Here is a 24,050-nt window from a genome sequence, read left to right as displayed (position 1 = left end):
GGTATGCAAACTGCTTTCTCCAGAGCGGGTATGAGGACTGGGAAAGAACGTTGGCAAGACAATTGACTGGTTCAGATGGAACTCCGACACCACCTTTGGCAGGAGTACATAAGTACATAAGTAGTGCCATACTGGGAAAGACCAAAGGTCCATCTAGCCCAGCATCCTGTCACCGACAGTGGCCAATCCAGGTCAAGGGCACCTGGCACGCTCCCCAAACGTAAAAACATTCCAGACAAGTTATACCTAAAAATGCGGAATTTTTCCAAGTCCATTTAATAGCGGTCTATGGACTTGTCCTTTAGGAATCTATCTAACCCCTTTTTAAACTCCGTCAAGCTAACCGCCCGTACCACGTTCTCCGGCAACGAATTCCAGAGTCTAATTACACGTTGGGTGAAGAAAAATTTTCTCCGATTCGTTTTAAATTTACCACACTGTAGCTTCAACTCATGCCCTCTAGTCCTAGTATTTTTGGATAGCGTGAACAGTCGCTTCACATCCACCCGATCCATTCCACTCATTATTTTATACACTTCTATCATATCTCCCCTCAGCCGTCTCTTCTCCAAGCTGAAAAGCCCTAGCCTTCTCAGCCTCTCTTCATAGGAAAGTCGTCCCATCCCCACTATCATTTTCGTCGCCCTTCGCTGTACCTTTTCCAATTCTACTATATCTTTTTTGAGATACGGAGACCAGTACTGAACACAATACTCCAGGTGCGGTCGCACCATGGAGCGATACAACGGCATTATAACATCCGCACACCTGGACTCCATACCCTTCCTAATAACACCCAACATTCTATTCGCTTTCCTAGCCGCAGCAGCACACTGAGCAGAAGGTTTCAGCGTATCATCGACGACGACACCCAGATCCCTTTCTTGATCCGTAACTCCTAACGCGGAACCTTGCAAGACGTAGCTATAATTCGGGTTCCTCTTACCCACATGCATCACTTTGCACTTGTCAACATTGAACTTCATCTGCCACTTGCACGCCCATTCTCCCAGTCTCGCAAGGTCCTCCTGTAATCGTTCACATTCCTCCTGCGACTTGACGACCCTGAATAATTTTGTGTCATCGGCGAATTTAATTACCTCACTAGTTATTCCCATCTCTAGGTCATTTATAAATACATTAAAAAGCAACGGACCCAGCACAGACCCCTGCGGGACCCCACTAACTACCCTCCTCCACTGAGAATACTGGCCACGCAATCCTACTCTCTGCTTCCTATCTTTCAACCAGTTCTTAATCCATAATAATACCCTACCTCCGATTCCATGACTCTGCAATTTCTTCAGGAGTCTTTCGTGCGGCACTTTGTCAAACGCCTTCTGAAAATCCAGATATACAATATCAACCGGCTCCCCATTGTCCACATGTTTGCTTACCCCCTCAAAAAAAATGCATTAGATTGGTGAGGCAAGACTTCCCTTCACTAAATCCGTGCTGACTTTGTCTCATCAGTCCATGTTTTTGTATATGCTCTGCAATTTTATTCTTAATAATAGCCTCCACCATCTTGCCCGGCACCGACGTCAGACTCACCGGTCTATAATTTCCCGGATCTCCTCTGGAACCCTTCTTAAAAATCGGAGTAACATTGGCTACCCTCCAGTCTTCCGGTACTACACTCGATTTTAGGGACAGATTGCATATTTCTAACAGTAGCTCCGCAAGTTCATTTTTTAGTTCTATTAATACTCTGGGATGAATACCATCAGGTCCCGGTGATTTACTACTCTTCAGCTTGCTGAACTGACCCATTACATCCTCCAAGGTTACAGAGAATTTGTTTAGTTTCTCCGACTCCCCCGCTTCAAATATTCTTTCCGGCACCGGTGTCCCCCCCAAATCCTCCTCGGTGAAGACCGAAGCAAAGAATTCATTTAATTTCTCCGCTACGGCTTTGTCCTCCTTGATCGCCCCTTTAACACCATTTTCGTCCAGCGGCCCAACCGACTCTTTGGCCGGTTTCCTGCTTTTAATGTATCTAAAAAAATTTTTACTATGTATTTTTGCTTCCAACGCTAATTTCTTCTCAAAGTCCTTTTTTGCCCTCCTTATCTCCGCTTTGCATTTGGGTTGGCATTCCTTATGTTCTATCCTGTTACTTTCAGTTGGTTCTCTTCTCCACTTTCTGAAGGATTGTTTTTTGGCTCTAATGATTTCCTTTATCTTACTGTTTAGCCACGCCGGCTGACGTTTAGTCTTTTTTCCCTTTTTTCTAATACGTGGAATATATTTGTCCTGAACCAATGTTACTCCGATTTTTAAGAAAGGTTCCAGAGGAGATCCGGGAAATTATAGACCGGTGAGTCTGACGTCGGTGCCGGGCAAGATGGTGAAGGCTATTATTAAGAATAAAATTGCAGAGCATATACAAAAACATGGACTGATGAGACAAAGTCAGCACGGATTTAGTGAAGGGAAGTCTTGCCTCACCAATCTAATGCATTTTTTGAGGGGGTAAGCAAACATGTGGACAATGGGGAGCCGGTTGATATTGTATATCTGGATTTTCAGAAGGCGTTTGACAAAGTGCCGCACGAAAGACTCCTGAAGAAATTGCAGAGTCATGGAATCGGAGGTAGGGTATTATTATGGATTAAGAACTGGTTGAAAGATAGGAAGCAGAGAGTAGGATTGCGTGGCCAGTATTCTCAGTGGAGGAGGGTAGTTAGTGGGGTCCCGCAGGGGTCTGTGCTGGGTCCGTTGCTTTTTAATGTATTTATAAATGACCTAGAGATGGGAATAACTAGTGAGGTAATTAAATTCGCCGATGACACAAAATTATTCAGGGTCGTCAAGTCGCAGGAGGAATGTGAACGATTACAGGAGGACCTTGCGAGACTGGGAGAATGGGCGTGCAAGTGGCAGATGAAGTTCAATGTTGACAAGTGCAAAGTGATGCATGTGGGTAAGAGGAACCCGAATTATAGCTACGTCTTGCAAGGTTCCGCGTTAGGAGTTACGGATCAAGAAAGGGATCTGGGTGTCGTCGTCGATGATACGCTGAAACCTTCTGCTCAGTGTGCTGCTGCGGCTAGGAAAGCGAATAGAATGTTGGGTGTTATTAGGAAGGGTATGGAGTCCAGGTGTGCGGATGTTATAATGCCGTTGTATCGCTCCATGGTGCGACCGCACCTGGAGTATTGTGTTCAGTACTGGTCTCCGTATCTCAAAAAAGATATAGTAGAATTGGAAAAGGTACAGCGAAGGGCGACGAAAATGATAGTGGGGATGGGACGACTTTCCTATGAAGAGAGGCTGAGAAGGCTAGGGCTTTTCAGCTTGGAGAAGAGACGGCTGAGGGGAGATATGATAGAAGTGTATAAAATAATGAGTGGAATGGATCGGGTGGATGTGAAGCGACTGTTCACGCTATCCAAAAATACTAGGACTAGAGGGCATGAGTTGAAGCTACAGTGTGGTAAATTTAAAACGAATCGGAGAAAATTTTTCTTCACCCAACGTGTAATTAGACTCTGGAATTCATTGCCGGAGAACGTGGTACGGGCGGTTAGCTTGACGGAGTTTAAAAAGGGGTTAGATAGATTCCTAAAGGACAAGTCCATAGACCGCTATTAAATGGACTGGAAAAATTCCTCATTTTTAGGTATAACTTGTCTGGAATGTTTTTACGTTTGGGGAGCGTGCCAGGTGCCCTTGACCTGGATTGGCCACTGTCGGTGACAGGATGCTGGGCTAGATGGACCTTTGGTCTTTCCCAGTATGGCACTACTTATGTACTTATGTACTTATGTACTAACCTCCAGGATGGTGTTTTTAAACAGCATCCACGCCTGATGCAAGTTTTTTACTCTGCGAGCTGCTCCTTTCAGTCTTTTTTTCACCATTTTTCTCATTTTGTCGTAATCACCTTTTCTATAGTTAAACGCTAGCGTACTTGATTTCCTAGTTTCACTTCCTTCAATGCCAATATCAAAACCGATCATATTATGATCACTGTTATCAAGCGGCCCTCGTATCGTTACCCCCTGCACTAGATCATGAGCACCACTAAGGACTAAGTCTAGTATTTTCCTTCTCTTGTCGGCTCCTGAACTAGCTGTTCCATGAAGCTGTCCTTGATTTCATCAAGAAATCTTATGTCCCTTGCGTGTACAGATGTTACATTAACCCAGTCTATATGCGGGTAATTGAAATCCCCCATTATTATTGTGTTGCCCAGTTTGTTTGCGTCCCTGATTTCCTTTAACATTTCCGCATCCGTCTGTTCGTCCTGGCCAGGCGGACGGTAGTACACTCCTATCACTATCCTTTTCCCCTTTGCACATGGAATTTCAATCCACAGTGATTCCAAGGAGTGTTTTGTTTCCTGCAGAATTTTCAATCTATTTGATTCAAGGCTCTCGTTAATATACAATGCTACCCCTCCACCAATCCGATTCACCCTATCACTACGATATAATTTGTACCCCGGTATGACAGTGTCCCACTGGTTATCCTCCTTCCACCAGGTCTCAGAGATGCCTATTATATCTAATTTTTCATTTAGTGCAATATATTCCAACTCCCCCATCTTATTTCTTAGGCTCCTGGCATTCGCATATAGACATTTCAAACTATGTTTGTTGTTCCTAAGTACATCATGCTTAGTACTTGACAGTATTAATTGGCAATCTTTTGTCTGATTTTTATTGTTATTTAAAGATACCCGATCTACTACAATCTCTTTTGCAACCTCACTATCAGGATACTCTATCTTCCCTGTTATGGTGATATCTTTGAAAGATACCTTATCCCGAACCATGCTCTTTTGAGCGACTGTCGGCCTTCCCCCCATTTCTAGTTTAAAAGCTGCTCTATCTCCTTCTTAAACGCCGATGCCAGCAGCCTGGTCCCACTCTGGTTAAGATGGAGCCCATCCTTTCGGAATAGGCTCCCCCTTCCCCAGAATGTTGCCCAGTTCCTAACAAATCTAAAGCCCTCCTCCCTGCACCATCGTCTCATCCACGCATTGAGACTCTGGAGCTCTGCCTGTCTCTTGGGCCCTGCGCGTGGCACAGGTAGCATTTCAGAAAATGCTACCCTGGAGGATCTGGATTTCAGCTTTCTACCTAAGAGCCTAAATTTTGCTTCCAGAACCTCTCTCCCACATTTTCCTATGTCATTAGTACCCACATGTACCAAGACAGCCGTCTCCTCCCCAGCACTATATAAAATCCTATCTAGGTGACGCGTGAGGTCCGCCACCTTCGCACCAGGCAGGCAAGTCACCAGGCGATCCTCACGTCCACCAGCCACGCTTGGGGTGCGTGCGGAGGACTACTCTGTTGTGATGAAATTTGATATAAGGTGCATGTACTACCAAGGCCTGAAGCTCATTGACCCTACGAGCTGAAGTAACAGCCACCAAGAAAATGACCTTCCAGGTCAAGTACTTCAGATGGCAGGAATTCAGTGGCTCAAAAGGAGCTTTCATCAGCTGGGTGAGAACAACGTTGAGATCTCATGACACTGGTGGAGGTTTGACCTGGTGCTTTGATAAAAGCAAACCTCTCATGAAGTGAACAACTAAAGGCTGTCCAGAGATAGGCTTACCCTCTATACAGAGATGAAAAGCATTAATCGCACTAAGGTGAACTCTTACGGAGTTGGTCTTAAGACCAGACTCTGACAAGTGTAGAAGGTATTCAAGCAGGGTCTGAGTAGGACAAGAAAGAGGATCTAGGGCCTTGCTGTCACACCAGACAGCAAACCTCCTCCATTTGAAAAGTAACACCTCTTTGTGGAATCTCTGCTGGAAACCAGCAAGACTCGGGAGACACCCTCTAAAAGACCCAAGGAGGCAAATTCTAAGCTCTCAACATCCAGGCTGTGAGAGCCAGAGACTGGACGTTGGGATGTAGAAGCGACCCCTTGTTCTGAGTGATGAGGGTTGGAAAATAGTCCAATCTCCACAGTTCTTCGGAGGACAACTCCAGAAGAAGAGGGAACCAAATCTGACGCGGCCAGAAGGGTGCAATCAGGATCATGGTTCCGTAGTCTTGCTTGAGTTTCAGCAAGGTCTTCCCTACTTGAGGTATGGGAGGATACGCATACAGAAGGCCTGTCCTCCAGTGTAGGAGAAAGGCATCCGACGCTAGTCTGCCGTGGGCCTGAAGCCTGGAACAGAACTGAGAGACCTTGTGATTGATCTGAGTGGCAAAAAGATCTACCAAGGGTGTGCCCCACACTTGGAAGATCTTGTGGACTACACCCATGTTCAGTGACCACTCGTGAGGTTGCATTATCCTGCTTAACCTGTCGGCCAGACTGTTGTTTACGCCTGCCAGGTAAATGGCTTGGCGAAACATGCCGTGACGGCAAACCCAAAGCTACATCTGGACGGCTTCCTGACAGAGGGCGAGATCCGGTGCCCCCCTGCTTGTTGGTGTAATACATGGCAACCTGACTGTCTGTCTGAATCAAAATAATTTAGTTGGACAGCCGGTCTCTGAAAGCCTTTAGAGCGTTCCAGATCACTCGCAATTCCAGGAAATTGATCTGAAGACCTTTTTCCTGAAAGGACCAGGCTCCTTGAGTGTGAAGCCCATCTACATGAGCTCCCACCCCAGGAGGGATGCATCCGTCGTCAGCACTTTTTGTGGCGAAGGAATTTGGAATGGACGCCCCAAGGTCAGATTGGATCGAATCGCCCACCACTGCAGAGAATTGCGGAAGTCGGTGGATAGTTGGATTACATCCTCTAGACTCCCCGCAGCTTGATACCACTGGGATGCTAGGGTCCACTGAGTCGATCTCATATGTAGACGTGCCATTGGAGTCACATGAACTGTGGAGGCCATGTGCCCCAGAAGTCTCAACATCTGCCGAGCCGTGATCTGTTGAGATGCTTAAACTATGGACACCAGGGACAGGAGGTTGTCTGCCCTTGTCTCAGAAAGATAAGCTCGAACTGTCTTTGTGTTCAACAGGGCTCCAATGAATTCCAACTTTTGCACTGGAGCAAGATGGGACTTGGGGTAATTGATTACGAACCCCAGTAGCTCTAGCACCTGAATAGTCATTTGCATGGACTGCTGAGCGCCTGCCTTCGAGGTGCTCTTCACCAGTCTGCGTAGTGATGCTGCGACTACTGCGAGGCACTTTGTGAATACTCTGGGCGCAGATGCCAGACCAAAAGGCAGCACACAGTACTGAAACTGCCGAGTTCCCAGCCGAAATCGAAGATACTTCCTGTGAGCTGGAAGGATCGAGATATGTGTGTAAGCATCCTTTAAGTCCAGAGAGCATAGCCAATCGTTCTCTTGAATCATGGGAAGAAGGGTGCCCAGGGAAACCATCCTAAACTTTTCTCGAACTAGAAATTTGATCAGGCCCCTTAGGTCTAGGATGGGACGTATCCCCCCTGTTTTCTTCTGCACAAGGAAGTACGTGGAATAGAATCCCAGCCCTTCTTCCCCTGGTGGAATGGGTTCAACCACTTGGGCCTGTAGAAGGGCAGAGAGTTCTTCTGCAAGTACCTGCTTGTGCTGGGAGCTGTAGGACTGAGCTCCCGGTGGACAATTTGGAGGTTTGGATTCCAGATTGAGAATGTATCCTAACCGGACTATTTGAAGAACAAACTGGGTCAGAGGTTATAAGAGGCCACCGTTGGTGAAAAAATATCAACCTCCCTCCAACAGGTAAGTCCGGTATGGACACTTTTTTTTATTGAGGCTATGCTTAACTGGACCCAGTCAAAAGCCCGTCCCCTGCTTTTGCTGGGGAGCAATATGGACCTTAGTCGCACGCTGTTGACGAGAACGAGCACACAGGGGTTGAGCCTGGGCAGGCTCCCGAGAAGCAGGAGTGTACCTACACCTAGAATAGGAATAGGGAGCACTCCTCCCGCCAAAAAACGTCCTAGATGAGGAGGCAGGAGCAGAAGACGTCTGGTGAGAGAGAGAATCCATAGCATCATTATGCTTCTTGATGTGATCAACAAGATCCTCTACTTTCTCACCAAAAAGATGATCCCCCCCCCCCCCCCCCCCCCGGCAAGGATCATCCACCATCTGCTGCTGGGCAGAATGATCAAGGTCAGAGATACGCAGCCATGAGAGTCTGTGTATCACTATGCCTTGAGCAGCAACTCTGGATGCCACGTCAAAAGTACCCCTGGCCAGGATCTTTCAACACGCCTTCTGCTGCCTGACCAGGGAGTGCCTCAACCAAGCTCGACAGTTGCCATATAGAGTCCCGCAAATGCACGCTTGTGAAGAGCTTAGTAAGACTTGATCTTGGTGGCCAGTATAGTGGCCTGATACGTCTTCCTCCCAAAAGAGTCAAGAGTTCTAGCCTCTCTGCCTGGGTGCGCCGAAGCATAGTCTCTAGTACTCCTGGTTCTCTTGAGGGCGGAGTCCACCACCATGGAATTGTGGGGTAACTGAGACCTCATCAATCCAGGTTCACCGTGGATCCGATAATAGGATTCAGCTTTTTTCAGGACCACAGGGCCAGAGGGGCTGATCAGTTTCGCATATGGACTTCCTTCAGTACCTTATGCTAAGGAACTGTCACAGCCTCTTTAGGTGGAAAAGAATAATCCAGGACCTCGAGAATCTCAGTCCTGGGCTCATCCTCAACTTCCACAGGGAAGGGAATAGCCATAGCCATTTCCCGGACAAAAAAGGAAAAGGACAGACTCTCCAGTGGAGATAAGTTTCCTTTCTGGCGGAGGGGAAGGATCAGAGGGAACTCCAAAGGACTCATCAGAAGAGAAGTACCTGGGATCCTCTTCTGACTCCCACGAACGCTCCTGCTCAGTATCGGATAGAACCTGAGTTAAGGTGCTTCGACACTGAACCTGCCTCGACGCTGAGGAACGATGTCCTCTATGGTGATGTCAAGAGGCCGATGGCCGGTCCAACTGTGGCGAAGCTCCCTCCACCAATGTCGAAGGGGAGTTGACATGGATGCCGCAAGCGGCATCGTAGTCGGGGACCTCACCGCAGGCGAAGGTCAAACATCGCAACAGGAACAGAAGGCGCAAGCACCCCCGACACCAAAGCTGACTGACGTAGCAGTCCCACCAGAAGTTCTGAAACCAGGCCCGGATGCGCTCGTCGAGAGCCGCCATCAGAGAAGGCTGCGGGGTCGGTGGAATAGGCGGTGTCAGAATCAGTGGAGGCCGGCACCTCCTGTATCGAGGGGGGTGGGGGCGATCCTCTTGGCTCCGACGCTTCTCGGGTGCCGACTCTCTCAACACCCCAGAGCTCCCGGAACCGTGTGTCGAAGGAGAACGATGACGGTGCTTCTTTGCCTTCGCTCGACGCCCGTCATCGAGACTCCTTTGGAATCCTCGCGTCTCGGGGCCGGGTCCGACGAAGGTCAGTCCCAGGGGGGCCTGCATAACAGGAGGCCTCAAGGCAGGTGGAGACCCACTCGACGCCTCACTGCTCCCACCGTGAGTTGGTCTCTCAGCAGCCATTACCTTCCTTCCCGACGTCGATGCTCCTGTTGATGTCGACATCGACGCCGCCGACCTCGGTACCGAAGTCGACGTCGAAGGACCAGACAGAGCCACGGACAAGAAAAAACTGAGGAAGCATGCTCACGCGACGGGCGGGAAGTCTGCGCATGCGCAGTGTGTGCGATTCGCGCACTAGAAGACTCTAGCAAAACTTTGTTTTTATTTTGCTGGCAAAATGCCGGTTCCTGGGCCGACGCTGACGTCGACCCACATGTGAGAACAATCAGCCTGTTTGTCCTCGGAGAAATAATGGTTACAAATGTTTGTTCTATAAAATATTTCAAAAATTTAACAGATGAAAAAGGGCAAAATATTAATGAAATAATTTAATAAATACTGAAACACACAAAACCCAGCATGGTCATGTTTCAGCTCATGCTATTTGGCTGAAGTTTTAATTGAGCCAAATAGCTATCATGAGAAATGGGGGGGGGGGGGGGGGGGGGGGGGGGGTGTTGCTGTTTTACCATATTTCTACCAGCTAAAGAGTTTACATTAGCTTTGAAGATCATTCTGGATTTTGTTGCTTAAACAGATACCTGATTTATTTTCATGTATGTTATATGCACTGCCTTTAAATGTGTTTCTTCTTCACCAGGTAAAAAATTTTGCTGTTGTTTATCTTGTGGATATTACTGAAGTGCCAGACTTCAATAAGATGTATGAATTGTATGACCCTTGTACTGTGATGTTTTTTTTCAGGTATGTAAATTGTTTTGTACTGGCATTATTATGCCTTTCTCAAATCTATTTGCAAAAAGTTAAAAAAAAAATCAATCATTTAGAAATGAGATATGAAAAAAATAGCATCGTGGTGTTGACTGCAGAAGGATGTTTGTGATCTGTTTTCTCATGTCTGATTCTGCTTCTCAAACTTAAACACTGACTTCCATTTCATCAAGCAGATCAATCCATAGACTGTTGGGTTGTGTCCATCTACCAGCAGGTGGAGATAGAGAACATACTATGGATTGATCTGCTATGATTAATGGAAAGAAAATTATCAGGTATGATACATAATTTTACCATCTAGAGCACTAATTTCTTTTTGTTCTGAGACTGGAGATAGATTACAGTTTTCTCATACAGATACTCCTTTGTATCCTGAATTTAGGTATATGTTTAAATAGCTCAGGAAACAAAGAGCAGCAACACACTAACCAGTGGCCTTAAATTAAAACAACTTTCTTCGAGGACAAGCAGGCTGCTTGTTCTCACTGATGGGTGACATCCACGGCAGCCCCTCCAATCGGAACACTTTCTAGCAAAGTCCTTTGCTAGTCGCGCGCCGATGCGCACCACGCATGCGCGGCCGTCTTCCCGCCCGAACCGGCTCATGCCGGCCAGTCTTCTTTTGTCCGCGCTCGGTACGGTCGTGTTTCGCCATTCGCGCCCCAAAGTTGACCTCGAGCGTCGTTTATCGACTTCGTTCTTAAAAAAAAAAAAAGCTGTCGGAAGGAGACCTTTATGGTTTTTTCCCTTCCCGTACTTCGTCTTTGCCCCGGTAAGTTTTCTTTCGTCGTCGGGGTAGGCCCTATTTAGGCCTCGGTCGAAGTTTTTCTTCCCCCTATTTTTGCGGTGCCAATCTTCGCCATTTCGAGTTTTGATCTCGCTGGCGCGATTTTTCCGCCCATGACATCAAAGTCTTCCAGCGGCTTCAAGAAGTGCACCCAGTGCGCCCGGGTAATCTCGCTCACTGACAGGCACGCGTCGTGTCTTCAGTGTCTGGGGGCTGGGCACCGCCCGCAGGCCTGTAGTCTGTGTTCCCTTTTACAAAAGCGGACTCAGGTAGCGAGATTAGCCCAGTGGAACGTTTTGTTCTCGGGCTCTTCGTCGGCATCGGCACCGGGAGTATCGACTGCTTCGACGTCGTCGGCGCCTGGACCTTCATCTTCGCCCCCGATTGCATCGAGTGCATCGAGGCATCGGCCCTCTGCATCAGGGCGACATCGGAAGGCTGCGTCGGCGTCGGTGGTATCGAGACCTCCTCGTCTGCTGATGTCGTCGGACGGTGGTGCTTCGTCTGGAGTGCAGGTGAGGGCTGTCCATTCCCCTGCTGGTGGCGGTGAGCCTTCGGGTGGGTCTCCCCCCATCTCGAGGGCTTCTGCGGTACAGCCCCCCCGAGACCGACCTCCTTCGGTCTCTGCCCCGAGGAAGCGACGGCTGGATTCTACGTCCTCGTCGGTGCCAGGAAGCTCCGGTGACATGCTTCGTCCCAAGAAGTCGAAGAAGCATCGTCACCGGTCCCCTTCCCGTGTCGGCACCGAGAGCTCTGGGTCGCCGAGGGAGTCGGCACCCAGTAGGCATCGGCACCGAGAGGACCGCTTGCCCTCTGTTCAAGAGGTGTCGATGCGCTCCCCTTTGGACAGCCCGGAACAGCCTCCACACCCGGAACAGACTCTGACATCGACGCCTGCATCGGCTTCCATGCCTTTTTCTACAGCCGCTCTGAACGAGAGTCTCCGGGCCGTTCTCCCAGAGATCCTGGGAGAGCTGTTGCGCCCTACCCCTCCGGTACCGGGGGTGCTTGCGCCACCGGTACCATCGAGCGAGGCGCCGGCTGGCCCATTGCCCGGGGTGAGGTCTCCGGCGTCGGTGCCACGTGCGGTACCGACTGCGGTAGCCTCCCAGGAAGGCTCCCCGACTACGTCGGCGGAGGGAGCTTCGCCGGTGCGGACGAGGGAGTCTACCTCTCGACGCTCCCACCGTGGCCGTGGTTCCACGGAGTCGAGCCGGGCACGGTTGCAGACACAGGTCCGTGAACTTGTGTCTGACACCGATGGTGAGGCCTCGTGGGAAGAAGAAGACATCAGATATTTCTCTGACGAGGAGTCTGAGGGTCTCCCTTCTGATCCCACTCCCTCTCCTGAAAGACAGCTTTCTCCTCCCGAGAGTCTGTCTTTCGCTTCCTTTGTCCGGGAGATGTCTACGGCCATCCCCTTCCCGGTGGTTGTGGAGGACGAGCCCAGGGCTGAAATGTTTGAGCTCCTGGACTATCCTTCTCCACCTAAGGAAGCGTCCACAGTACCCATGTATCATGTCCTCAAAAAGACATTGCTGGCGAACTGGACCAAGCCATTAAGTAATCCCCACATCCCCAAGAAGATTGAGTCCCAGTACCGAATCCATGGGGACCCAGAGCTGATGCACACTCAGTTGCCTCATGACTCTGGAGTTGTGGATTTGGCCCTAAAGAAGGCCAAGAGTTCTAGGGAGCATGCTTCGGCGCCCCCGGGCAAGGACTCTAGAACCTTGGACTCCTTTGGGAGGAAGGCCTACCATTCTTCTATGCTCGTGGCCAAAATTCAGTCGTACCAGCTCTACACGAGCATACACATGCGGAACAATGTGCGGCAGTTGGCGGGCTTGGTGGATAAGCTCCCCCCTGAGCAAGCCAAGCCATTTCAGGAGGTGATGAGGCAGCTGAAGGCGTGCAGAAAATTCCTGGCCAGAGGGGTGTATGACACCTTTGATGTTGCGTCCAGGGCCGCTGCTCAAGGTGTGGTGATGCGAAGACTCTCATGGCTGCGTGCCTCCGACCTGGAGAATAGAATCCAGCAGCGGATTGCGGACTCGCCTTGCCGTGCGGATAATATTTTTGGAGAAAAAGTCGAACAGGTGGTAGAGCAGCTCCACCAGCGGGACACCGCATTCGACAAGTTCTCCCGCCGGCAGCCTTCAGCCTCTACCTCCACAGGTAGAAGATTTTTTGGGGGAAGGAAGACTGTTCCCTACTCTTCTGGCAAGCGTAGGTACAATCCTCCTTCTCGACAGCCTGCGGCCCAGGCTAAGCCCCAGCGCGCTCGCTCTCATCAGCAGCGTGCGCCTCAGCAAGGCCCCTCGGCTCCCCAGCAAAAGCAAGGGACGAGCTTTTGACTGGCTCCAGCAGAGCATAGCCGACATCCAAGTGTCAGTGCCGGGCGACCTACCAGTCGGGGGGAGGTTGAAAGCTTTTCATCTAAGGTGGCCTCTCATAACCTCCGATCAGTGGGTTCTCCAAATAGTCCGGCAAGGATACACCCTCAATTTGGCCTCAAAACCTCCAAATTGTCCACCGGGAGCTCAGTCTTACAGCTTCCAACACAAGCAGGTACTTGCAGAGGAACTCTCCGCCCTTCTCAGCGCCAATGTGGTCGAGCCCGTGCCATCCGGGCAAGAAGGGCTGGGATTCTATTCCAGGTACTTCCTTGTGGAAAAGAAAACAGGGGGGATGCGTCCCATCCTAGACCTAAGGGCCCTGAACAAATATCTGGTCAAAGAAAAGTTCAGGATGCTTTCCCTGGGCACCCTTCTCCCCATGATTCAGGAAAATGATTGGCTATGCTCTCTGGACTTGAAGGACGCCTACACGCACATCCCGATACTGCCAGCTCACAGACAGTATCTGCGATTTCAGCTGGGCACACGTCACTTCCAGTACTGTGTGCTACCCTTTGGGCTCGCCTCTGCGCCCAGAGTGTTCACGAAGTGCTTGGCTGTAGTAGCAGCGGCACTTCGCAGACTGCGGGTACACGTGTTCCCATATCTCGACGATTGGCTGGTGAAGAACACATCCGAGGCAGGAGCCCTGCAGTCCATGCAGATGACTATTCGCCTCCTGGAGCTACTGGGGTTTGTGATAAATTATCCAAAGTCCCATCTTCTCCCAGTGCAGAAACTCAAATTCATAGGAGCTCTGCTGGATTCCCGGACGGCTCGCGCCTATCTCCCAGAGACGAGAGCAAACAACTTGTTGTCCCTCGTCTCACGGGTGCGAGCGTCCCAGCAGATCACAGCTCGGCAGATGTTGAGATTGCTGGGCCACATGGCCTCCACAGTTCATGTGACTCCCATGGCCCGCCTTCACATGAGATCTGCTCAATGAACCCTAGCTTCCCAGTGGTTTCAGGCTGCTGGGGATCTAGAAGACGTGATCCACCTGTCCACGAGTTTTCTCAAATCCCTGTATTGGTGGACGATTTGGTCCAATTTGACTCTGGGACGTCCTTTCCAAATTCCTCAGCCACAAAAAGTGCTGACCACGGATGCGTCTCTCCTGGGGTGGGGAGCTCATGTCGATGGGCTTCACACCCAAGGAAGTTGGTCCCTCCAGGAACGCGATCTGCAGATCAATCTTCTGGAGTTACGAGTGATCTGGAACGCTCTGAAGGCTTTCAGAGATCGGCTGTCCCATCAAATTATCCAAATTCAGACAGACAACCAGGTTGCCATGTATTACGTCAACAAGCAGGGGGGCACCGGATCTCGCCCCCTGTGTCAGGAAGCCGTCAGCATGTGGCTCTGGGCCCACCGTCATGGCATGGTGCTCCAAGCCACATATCTGGCAGGCGTAAACAACAGTCTGGCCGACAGGCTGAGCAGGATTATGCAACCTCACGAGTGGTCGTTCAATTCCCGTGTAGTGCGACAGATCTTCCAGGTGTGGGGCACCCCCTTGGTAGATCTCTTCGCATCTCGAGCCAACCACAAAGTCCCTCAGTTCTGTTTCAGGCTTCAGGCCCACGGCAGACTGGCATCGGATGCCTTCCTCCTGGACTGGGGGGAAGGTCTGCTGTATGCTTATCCTCCCATACTTCTGGTGGGGAAGACTTTGTTGAAACTCAAGCAAGACCTAGGCACCATGATTCTGATTGCTCCTTTTTGGCCGCGTCAGATCTGGTTCCCTCTTCTTCTGGAGTTGTCCTCCGAAGAACCGTGGAGATTGGAGTGTTTTCCGACCCTCATCACGCAGGACGAAGGGGCGCTTCTGCATCCCAACCTCCGGTCCCTGGCTCTCATGGCCTGGATGTTGAGAGCGTAGACTTTGCCTCTTTGGGTCTGTCAGAGGGTGTCTCCCGCATCTTGCTTGCTTCCAGGAAAGATTCCACTAAGAGGAGTTACTTCTTTCTATGGAGGAGGTTTGCCGTCTGGTGTGACAGCAAGGCCCTAGATCCTCGCTCTTGTCCTACACAGACCCTGCTTGAATACCTTCTGTACTTGTCTGAGTCCGGTCTCAAGACCAACTCTGTAAGGGTTCACCTTAGTGCAATCAGTGCATACCATTACCGTGTGGAAGGTAAGCCGATCTCAGGACAGCCTTTAGTTGTTCGCTTCATGAGAGGTTTGCTTTTGTCAAAGCCCCCTGTCAAACCTCCTACAGTGTCATGGGATCTCAATGTCGGTCTCACCCAGCTGATGAAACCTCCTTTTGAGCCACTGGATTCCTGCCATCTGAAGTACTTGACCTGGAAGGTCATTTTCTTGGTGGCAGTTACTTCAGCTCGTAGAGTCAGTGAGCTTCAGGCCCTGGTAGCCCAGGCCCCTTACACCAAATTTCATCATAACAGAGTAGTCCTCCGCACTCACCCTAAGTTCTTGCCAAAGGTTGTGTCGGAGTTCCATCTGAACCAGTCAATTGTCTTGCCAACATTCTTTCCCCGTCCTCATTCCTGCCCTGCTGAACGTCAGCTGCACACATTGGACTGCAAGAGAGCATTGGCCTTCTATCTGGAGCGGACACAGCCCAACAGACAGTCCGCCCAATTGTTTGTTTCTTTTGATCCCAAAAGGAGGGGAGTGGCTGTGGGAAAACGCACCATATCCAATTGGCTAGCAGATTGCATTTCCTTCACTTATGCCCAGGCTGGGCTGGCTCTTGAGGGTCATGTCACGGCTCATAATGTTAAAGCCATGGCAGCGTCGGTAGCCCACTTGAAGTCAGCCACTATTGAAGAGATTTGCAAAGCTGCGACGTGGTCATCTGTCCACACATTCACATCTCATTACTGCCTGCAGCAGGATACCCGACGCGACAGTCGGTTCGGGCAGTCAGTGCTTCAGAATCTGTTCGGGGTTTAGAATCCAACTCCACCCCCTAGGCCCATGTTTGTTCTGTTCCAGGCTGCACTCTCAGTTAGTTGGTAAATATTTTAGGTCAATCTCAGTTATGTCCTCGCCGTTGCGAGGCCCAATTGACCATGGTTGTTGTTTTGAGTGAGCCTGGGGGCTAGGGATACCCCATCAGTGAGAACAAGCAGCCTGCTTGTCCTCGGAGAAAGCGAATGCTACATACCTGTAGAAGGTATTCTCCGAGGACAGCAGGCTGATTGTTCTCACAAACCCGCTCGCCTCCCCTTTGGAGTTGTGTCTTCCCTTCGCTTTGTCTTGCTACATATGAGACTGGCCGGCACGAGCCGGTTCGGGCGGGAAGACGGCCGGTGCGCATGGGCGCGCGAGGACTAGCAAAGGACTTTGCTAGAAAGTGTTCTGATTGGAGGGGCTGCCGTGGACGTCACCCATCAGTGAGAACAATCAGCCTGCTGTCCTCGGAGAATACCTTCTACAGGTATGTAGCATTCGCTTTATTGAACCAGAGAAAACTTCCAAGGTGGTGTGAGTCAAAGCAATAGTCTTTTCAGATGTTAAATGCCTGCTTCAGGGGCACCTTACAATCCTCAAAAGCACAGGATCGCACCTTAGACTAATCATCTAAATTCTTCAAAGGTTGCCTTATTTTATAAGGATTTTGATATCCGCATGTTTTAATAATATTTCAGTGTTTTAACCAGTGAGTGACGAGTTCGGAGAGGAGCTCACAGATAACCTTTGAAGATCCTGGACATTGAGTCTAAGGTGTGATTCTGTGATTTTAAGGATTGTAAGATGCCCCTGAAACACATTTATTTATTTAAGATTTATTTACCGCTTTTTTGAAGGAATTGATTCAAGGCGGTGTACAGTAAGAACAGATCAAACGAGCAACAGGCAATTATAGCAGTAAAAATATTCAAATAACAATATAAAGTATGGCATAGTATACTACTTCTAAAATTATAAAGGAAATTTCAAACTTATACTATCAAATCTCACCCTTTTCAAAAAGTTTGAAACTAAACAATCAGTTTGGTGTCACACTACCGATGTCCTGCGAGTATAAACCATTCTCACTCACAACAGCTATTTAATCAAATGGGACCTCAAACACCCCCAATAGGGAACATACATACAGTATTCCAAATAACACCCTATTATATGGGGAGTGAGGTACTATCACTGGTCCCTGCCTGGACACAAAAGGGAAAAAAAAACATCTGAAAAAACTCTGAAGACAGAGAAAAACAGGTGGTTTAAAAACCTTTTATCCAAAAAGCAGGACAGGATAGCAGTGACCCCAACCAGATATCTATATCTAACGTGACTTAAACCTAAACCCTCTAAACAAAAGGTCCTGGCAACAATATCACTAGTATTGAAAGACCTGAACCCAGTGAGGACATCAGGAACTTGCCCCCCTCTTTTTCACATACTGAAGTTTATAAGTTTATAATTTTTGTAATTTTAGCCTCAGTTTCAATGTCAGCTGAAATGCAGTGCCAATTATCATACGTAAGTTGTTTGATTGCAAAAAAAAATAGTCTAACTTGATTGTAGATACCATAGTACAAATTCAAAAGTCACACTGCAATCCAATCAAAAACTAGCTAACCACGAGGGAGGGTAAGATATGGTTGATCAGAGGGGGGGAATTTAACAAATGAAAAGCAAATTGTAATTGAAATGTTGGCAGTTTGTAAGCTGTTTATTTGATAACAATTTCAATAAAAAAAAAAAAAAAAAAAAAAAAAAAACTAGCTAACCACTAGTACTTATCTGATCTTGGGGCGGTTGTTTCCAGACTGTCCACAGGTTCCAAAATGGCCCAAACAAACCAGCTACATCAGTCCAATCTAACGTGCTTAACTCTCCATACCATAGCGCATGTTTCCTTCAACAAGAGCGCCTTGTTTTGCCCAACTATTAGCTGCTTCAGAAAAGAAAATGCTCCTCAGATTTGTCCTGCAGTCATGAAAATTGTTTCCTCAAAGATGGCGCTTAGGCAAGTCAAAACACCAAGGGTTTTAAATCCCTAGCGTACACCATCAGCCAATCACACACAAGAAAAAAAGCAGACGCCGCCCATAACCTACTTCGACAGGCGCCAGCGTACTCATTTGCATTGTCAATCAAAAATACGCATTCCATTCTATGTCTATTTAAACCATGTGGTTCCATTGTATTGAACATATATATTTATTTAACATGCCAAAACATGTTGGGCTATTTTAACATCTGAAAATACTTTTATTGCTTTGACTCGCACCACCTTGAAAGGGCGCTCTGTTTCAATAAAGCTGTTTTAATTTATGGTCATTGGTTAGTGTATACCTGCTCTTTGTTCCCTGAACTTGCTATATTGCAGTGTTTTTGCCTCTTTTTTTTCTTTGGTGTTTGGTTTAAATAGGACAATGGATGATTCTGAATCCCTGCCCTCCTAATTGCTATTGTCCTTACCATTTACACATCTTTGCTATCAAAAGTACACTTTCCCCGTTTTAACTGATGCCAGTGAGCCTGATAAGAGTTCTTTCCTACTGAGTTTGTGGGTCTCTTTTTATGCTTCACCATGCAAAATCTTGTGGGGAAGATTATCCCTAAAATAATTGTTCTTTCTCGTCTTAAGGTCCTTAGTTATGGCATAGCCTCCTTATATCAAAAACAATCTACAGGATAGTTCTTTCATTAATCATACCCTTCAAATACAGTAATATAAATCTATTTCTTTATTTCAAAAGATTCTTATTCTAATAGAAAAACACAACAAATTATCAAAACAAATCATAACCCCACATCCATTCATTCATACCCCACATCATTACATAATAAAAAAAAAAAACCTTATCGAAGATTAGAAGTCCATCCGTGGTGAAAACCTTTTTTCTTTATTATATATATAAATGAGAAACTGGTCTTTCAAACAACCCGACCTAGTCCAGTTCTTCTCTCCACACAGTCTCAATTCACTCCCACAGAGATCTTTTCAAACTCCATAATCCATGAACCATTAGCTGATATAAGGTTAACTCGTATTCCACTTTTCAGATAATTGTCCAGCCTGACACAAAATCTGTGTTTCGCTCAGTTGGCGTCATCAGGAGCTGTTAGTCCAAAACACACAAACGGTGTTTCACCCAATTGGCATCATCACAAGCTGTCAATCTGTATATATAAAATCAACCACATTTACTCTCATATTTTATAAACCAAACTCATAATAATATAACATAATTCACACTCACCTAAACATTAATAATACAGAATTCTTAGCACACCATCGCTAGAAAGGTCCACCCGGCCAGACTTGCATTATGTACCTAGAGCTTCTGTGCCCATGCATATTCTCTAACATTTCCCCTCTCACCTTATACGATGTTTCCAATTAGCCCATATCCAATCACAATATCCCTAATCACCCAGGGGCGTTACCATCTCGCATCACCATTTCCCATTCTATCTCTTGATTTTAAACCAGCTGATTCAAGAGTATCATAAAGGAAAATAAATTTTTGTTTAATCCGGTGCAACTTTTGTGGACCATTCCCACCTATGAAGTTCTGCAGCTGGTATAACACCACAAATCGCAATGTATCTAACTGACGATTAACTTCATTAAAATGAGAGGCAAGAGGTACCTCAATTTTCTACGTGGTCTCTTCCGGGAGTGATTGATCCTGTGATTTACAACTTTCAGCAGTTGGTTCTACGAGATCTTGAATGTATTGAAAAACAGAATTTGAAACAATATAGCAATTTAACGGGCAGTCAAAAGAAATCCTTGAAAACCTTAAAAGAGGATACTTCCCTGGTGATAGAGCAGATAAGGAGGGTGGAACGGTTGTGATGGATAAAGTTGCTTATGAAATGGAAGCTTCAGATATGCACTATTATCAACATTTAGAAGAGGATCCTACCAGCTTTCTCCAACAACAAGTATTGCGGTTATTATCACAGGCGGCTGAAGATAATCAAATTTCCAAAAACTAAAGCGTACAAATATCTTTATAATAAGTTTCCTAGAGTGCTAGTAATTTACTTTTTACCTAAGGTTCACAAGTCTTTAGAGTCTCCACCAGGGAGACCGATTGTGTCAAGTACTCAATCATTGTTAGAGCCTCTTTCATAATAATTTTCATCTAAGTGGATTTGTGTTACAGCTGCAATCATACCTGAGAGACTCTACACATTTGATAAAAATTTAAGACCTGTTGGATCTTTCCCAATATGAGATCAGATTAGTGATTAGTTCAGGGTTCTTAAAGGCGCATACACCTGATAGCAGAAATCTATAGCAGCCACAGCTGAAACATGCAGACAGTCTCCTCCTCCTATGTCCTGTGGTTTTTCTGACATAGGAGAAGGAGACTGTCCATGTGTTTCAGCTGTGGCTGTCACAGCGATTTTTGGATTTTTGCTTACACCTTTTTCAGTAGTAGTTCAAGGTAAGTTACATTCAGGTACACTGGGTATTTATCAGTCCCCGGAGGGCTTACAATTTAATTTTGTACCTGAGGCAAAGGAGGGTTAAGTGACTTACTCAAGATCACAAGGAGCAGCAGTGGGATTTTAACTGGCCACCTCTGGATGTCAAGACTGGTTCTCTAACCACTAGGCTGCTACTCCACTCCAACATTGACTTTGCTGCTATAGATTTCTGCTTCCAGCTGCTATCAGGTATAGGTTCCACTCCCAGTTTTATGGTGTTTCTGATGCTTCCTGCTCTCATGGCTGTTTTGCTTTCTGAGAAAATAATGCATTTTCTCCAGATGAGCAAATGCATTTTAGAAACACTGCAAATACCATTTTCCTTATAGAACACTTACACTGTATATAAGGTGTCTGCTTTTAAGTTTTAACTGAAAAGCACTGATAAAACACCTCCGATGCAAAAAAATAAAATTTAAATAGGAGTTCACCAGAAAAATGCCACTTTCCCCTAGTATCCCCTCACCTCTCTATTGGCTTGGCTTGTATCCTTCACTTAGTTTTTGTTCCTTTTCTGTGCTGATTAATTCCTCAGTGACACAAATATGCAAATTTGATTTCACTGGAAAAGATGCCCAATAATAATGTGTGTGGTGCAACAAAGCTGATAAACACAGAATTGTTGCAGGAATCTTGGGTTATGTAGACATGCTCCACAAAACAAAGCTGATATGGTTTATACGTACAGAAAAGTTACAAAAAAGAAATGTGACTCTACTGCAAAAAGGAATTTTTTTTCTGTTCATACTTGTTGCTAGTCCCTCCTCCCCCACAAGCACTTTTCTGAGACAGTTGCTCTGGGTAACTTTTGTTTTCCTATTGGATGAGCTCACTCATGAAGCTGCTGTATGTTTACATGTCTGTCAGACTTAACCTTCTGCATGAAATATAATCTTCTTTTTGGAGTGGAAGTATTTTTTGTCAGGTATCTTGGGTGGAAGTATTTTTTGCCAGGTATCTTGGATATTTGACTATCTGTGAATCCTGTTTGCTTGATTTTTCTTTTTTGTTTTATCTTTTGCATATGTGATGTCTAAATAAAGGAAAGCAGTTTCTTAACATGATTTTATATATTTATTTTAAAGGAATAAGCACATCATGATTGATTTAGGTACCGGTAACAACAACAAAATCAACTGGGCAATGGAAGACAAGCAAGAGATGATTGACATTGTGGAGACTGTTTATAGAGGAGCCCGAAAAGGGAGAGGTTTGGTGGTATCTCCAAAAGACTATTCCACAAAATACAGATACTAACCTCTTTGCCCACCAAGATCAATACATATTTTTTATGTTTCTAATGTGAAATTTGGCCTACCTCGTTTATATTCAAAACATTTGGACTGTTGACCCTGAAACAAGATTGTTGGCTTTAAAAGTTTCATGATCTCTTAAAAACTGAATCCCATCCATCAATATGATCTCCTATTTATAAAGACTGTTTTCTGTTACAGTGTAAAATGTATAAGCTTCTGCTCTGCCTTAATAAATCTTTTGTGGAAAATGGGATGGTCTGTTAATATACATTTTATGTACATAATTTTGTTGGCTTTTGGAAAACCACAGAGCTTCATACAATTGCAGAAATGCAGTGAATAAACAATGTTGGCAAAATAAACTTTGAAAGGAGCAGATCACAAGAGTAGTATTAAAAAGTCCAATTTATTCACCACACAAATATGAATAATAAATCACAGAATAAAAGCCCAAGAAGATCTCGTTTCACCTTTGCCAGGGCTGCGGCAGGGGCTTCAATAACAAAACCCGAAGGTGGTTCCACAAAATTTCACCTTGAAGGTAAAAACAACTTTACTTCCAGAGAAGCAGCACAGATTCACCACCAGACTCAATTGTACATGTGTTGCCATGTTGACAATACAAAGCTAACAAGCATTCTTATGAGTTCCTCTGGTAGAAATTAGGTATTTGCATATAAAATATAGGTCAAAGAAAAGTGACTTACCACAGGGCCCTTTTTCCCCCACAGCTTAGTAAAAGGACCCCTAAGAGATGCATGTATTTACAGATTAGTGCTTGGTTGGAATTTAGGCATTTATGTGAATATGGGCCCACACACATCTATCTGCCATTATTCTAATCATTTACATGTGTAATCAGCATACAAATTTTAGTACCCATAGCAATAGGGAAAGATCCTAGATCCCTTTTCCTGTCCCACACAGAATATGATTGTATACCTTCTACATTTGCCTAAACCAGGTTGGAAAACAACTCTCTTACCTTAGTGCAATTGGAACAAATCACAACACTTGGTAGAAGGTAAAACCCATCTCTGCATAGCCTGTAGTTGTTCAGTTCATGTGGGGCTTGCTTTCTGTTGAAGCCTCTAATCCAGCCTCTTGTAGAGTCATGGGATCTCAATGTTTTAACCCAACTGATGAAAGCTCGTGTTTTAGGTGGCAGTAAATTCAGCTTGCCAAAGTGAGTGAGCACCAGGCCTAATAACTAATCAACCTTTATACAAGATTTTACAAAAATGGATTGGTTATGTGCAGTCATTCAAAGTTTGTTCCTAAAGTAGTGAGGAGTTTCATCTTAATTTGTCTATTGCCCTACCAATACTTTTTTCTAGACCTCGTTCCCACAACAGTGAAAGTGCACTGCACACAATGGGGTTGCAAGAGAGTCTGAGCCTTCTGTCTGGAGCAGAATAACTGCCCAGCTTTTTGTTTCTTTTGACCCAAACATTCATGCTCTAATTGGCTATCAGACTGCATATCCTTCACTTACGCTCAAGCAAGTCTGACTCTTGAGGGTCATGTCAGTTCATAATGTCAGAGCTATGGTAGCATCAGTACCCACTTGAGGTCAACCTCTATGAAGAGATTTGCAGAGCTTTTTATAAGGATTTCTGTCCATACATTCATATCTCATTATTGTTTAGATCAGGACTCCTGATGTAACAGTAGGATTGGCCAGACAATCCTCTGGAATCTATGGGGATTAGAATCCAGTTCCACCCCTACTAAAGACCATTTTCAGTTCCAGGCTGCCTTTCAAAATAATAATGGCTTTGTTACCAGTGGGTTGTGTTTTTTTTTTTATTTTTTATTTACTGTTTGTGTGTCTGCCTTATACAACATATTTCTTTCCCCCCCCTTTTTTTTTTTTTTTTTGCTGAAGGCAGCCTGCTGCTAGGGAGTCCCATGTTGTGAGGTCTTCGTATCCGGCTTGTCCTCGGAGAAAACTAGACTTATGTTGC

The 24,050-nt window shown here is 46.4% G+C and overlaps 1 protein-coding gene across 4 annotated transcripts in view; it reads left to right on the top strand.

Annotated features, from left to right (window-relative positions):
• TXNL4A (thioredoxin like 4A) overlaps positions 1 to 22,334 on the top strand; it is a 55,373-nt gene extending 33,039 nt beyond the window's left edge. For 3 of the 4 annotated variants that reach the window (XM_030212025.1, XM_030212033.1, XM_030212042.1), the window contains exons 3-4: positions 10,089 to 10,192; positions 21,913 to 22,334. In XM_030212025.1, coding sequence (XP_030067885.1) covers positions 10,089 to 10,192; positions 21,913 to 22,084 — 276 coding nt within the window. In that variant the 3' untranslated portion in view covers positions 22,085 to 22,334. The remainder of the gene's footprint in view (positions 1 to 10,088; positions 10,193 to 21,912) is intronic. The other variant, XM_030212049.1, reaches the window with a different exon arrangement.
• Positions 22,335 to 24,050: the final 1,716 nt, after the last annotated feature.

The sequence above is a fragment of the Microcaecilia unicolor genome, chromosome 1, assembly GCF_901765095.1.
Source record: "Microcaecilia unicolor chromosome 1, aMicUni1.1, whole genome shotgun sequence".
In the NCBI taxonomy this organism is placed as follows: Eukaryota; Metazoa; Chordata; class Amphibia; order Gymnophiona; family Siphonopidae; genus Microcaecilia; species Microcaecilia unicolor.
The sequence above is the reverse complement of the archived record's forward strand: the minus strand, read 5'-3'. Positions and strand labels throughout refer to the sequence as shown.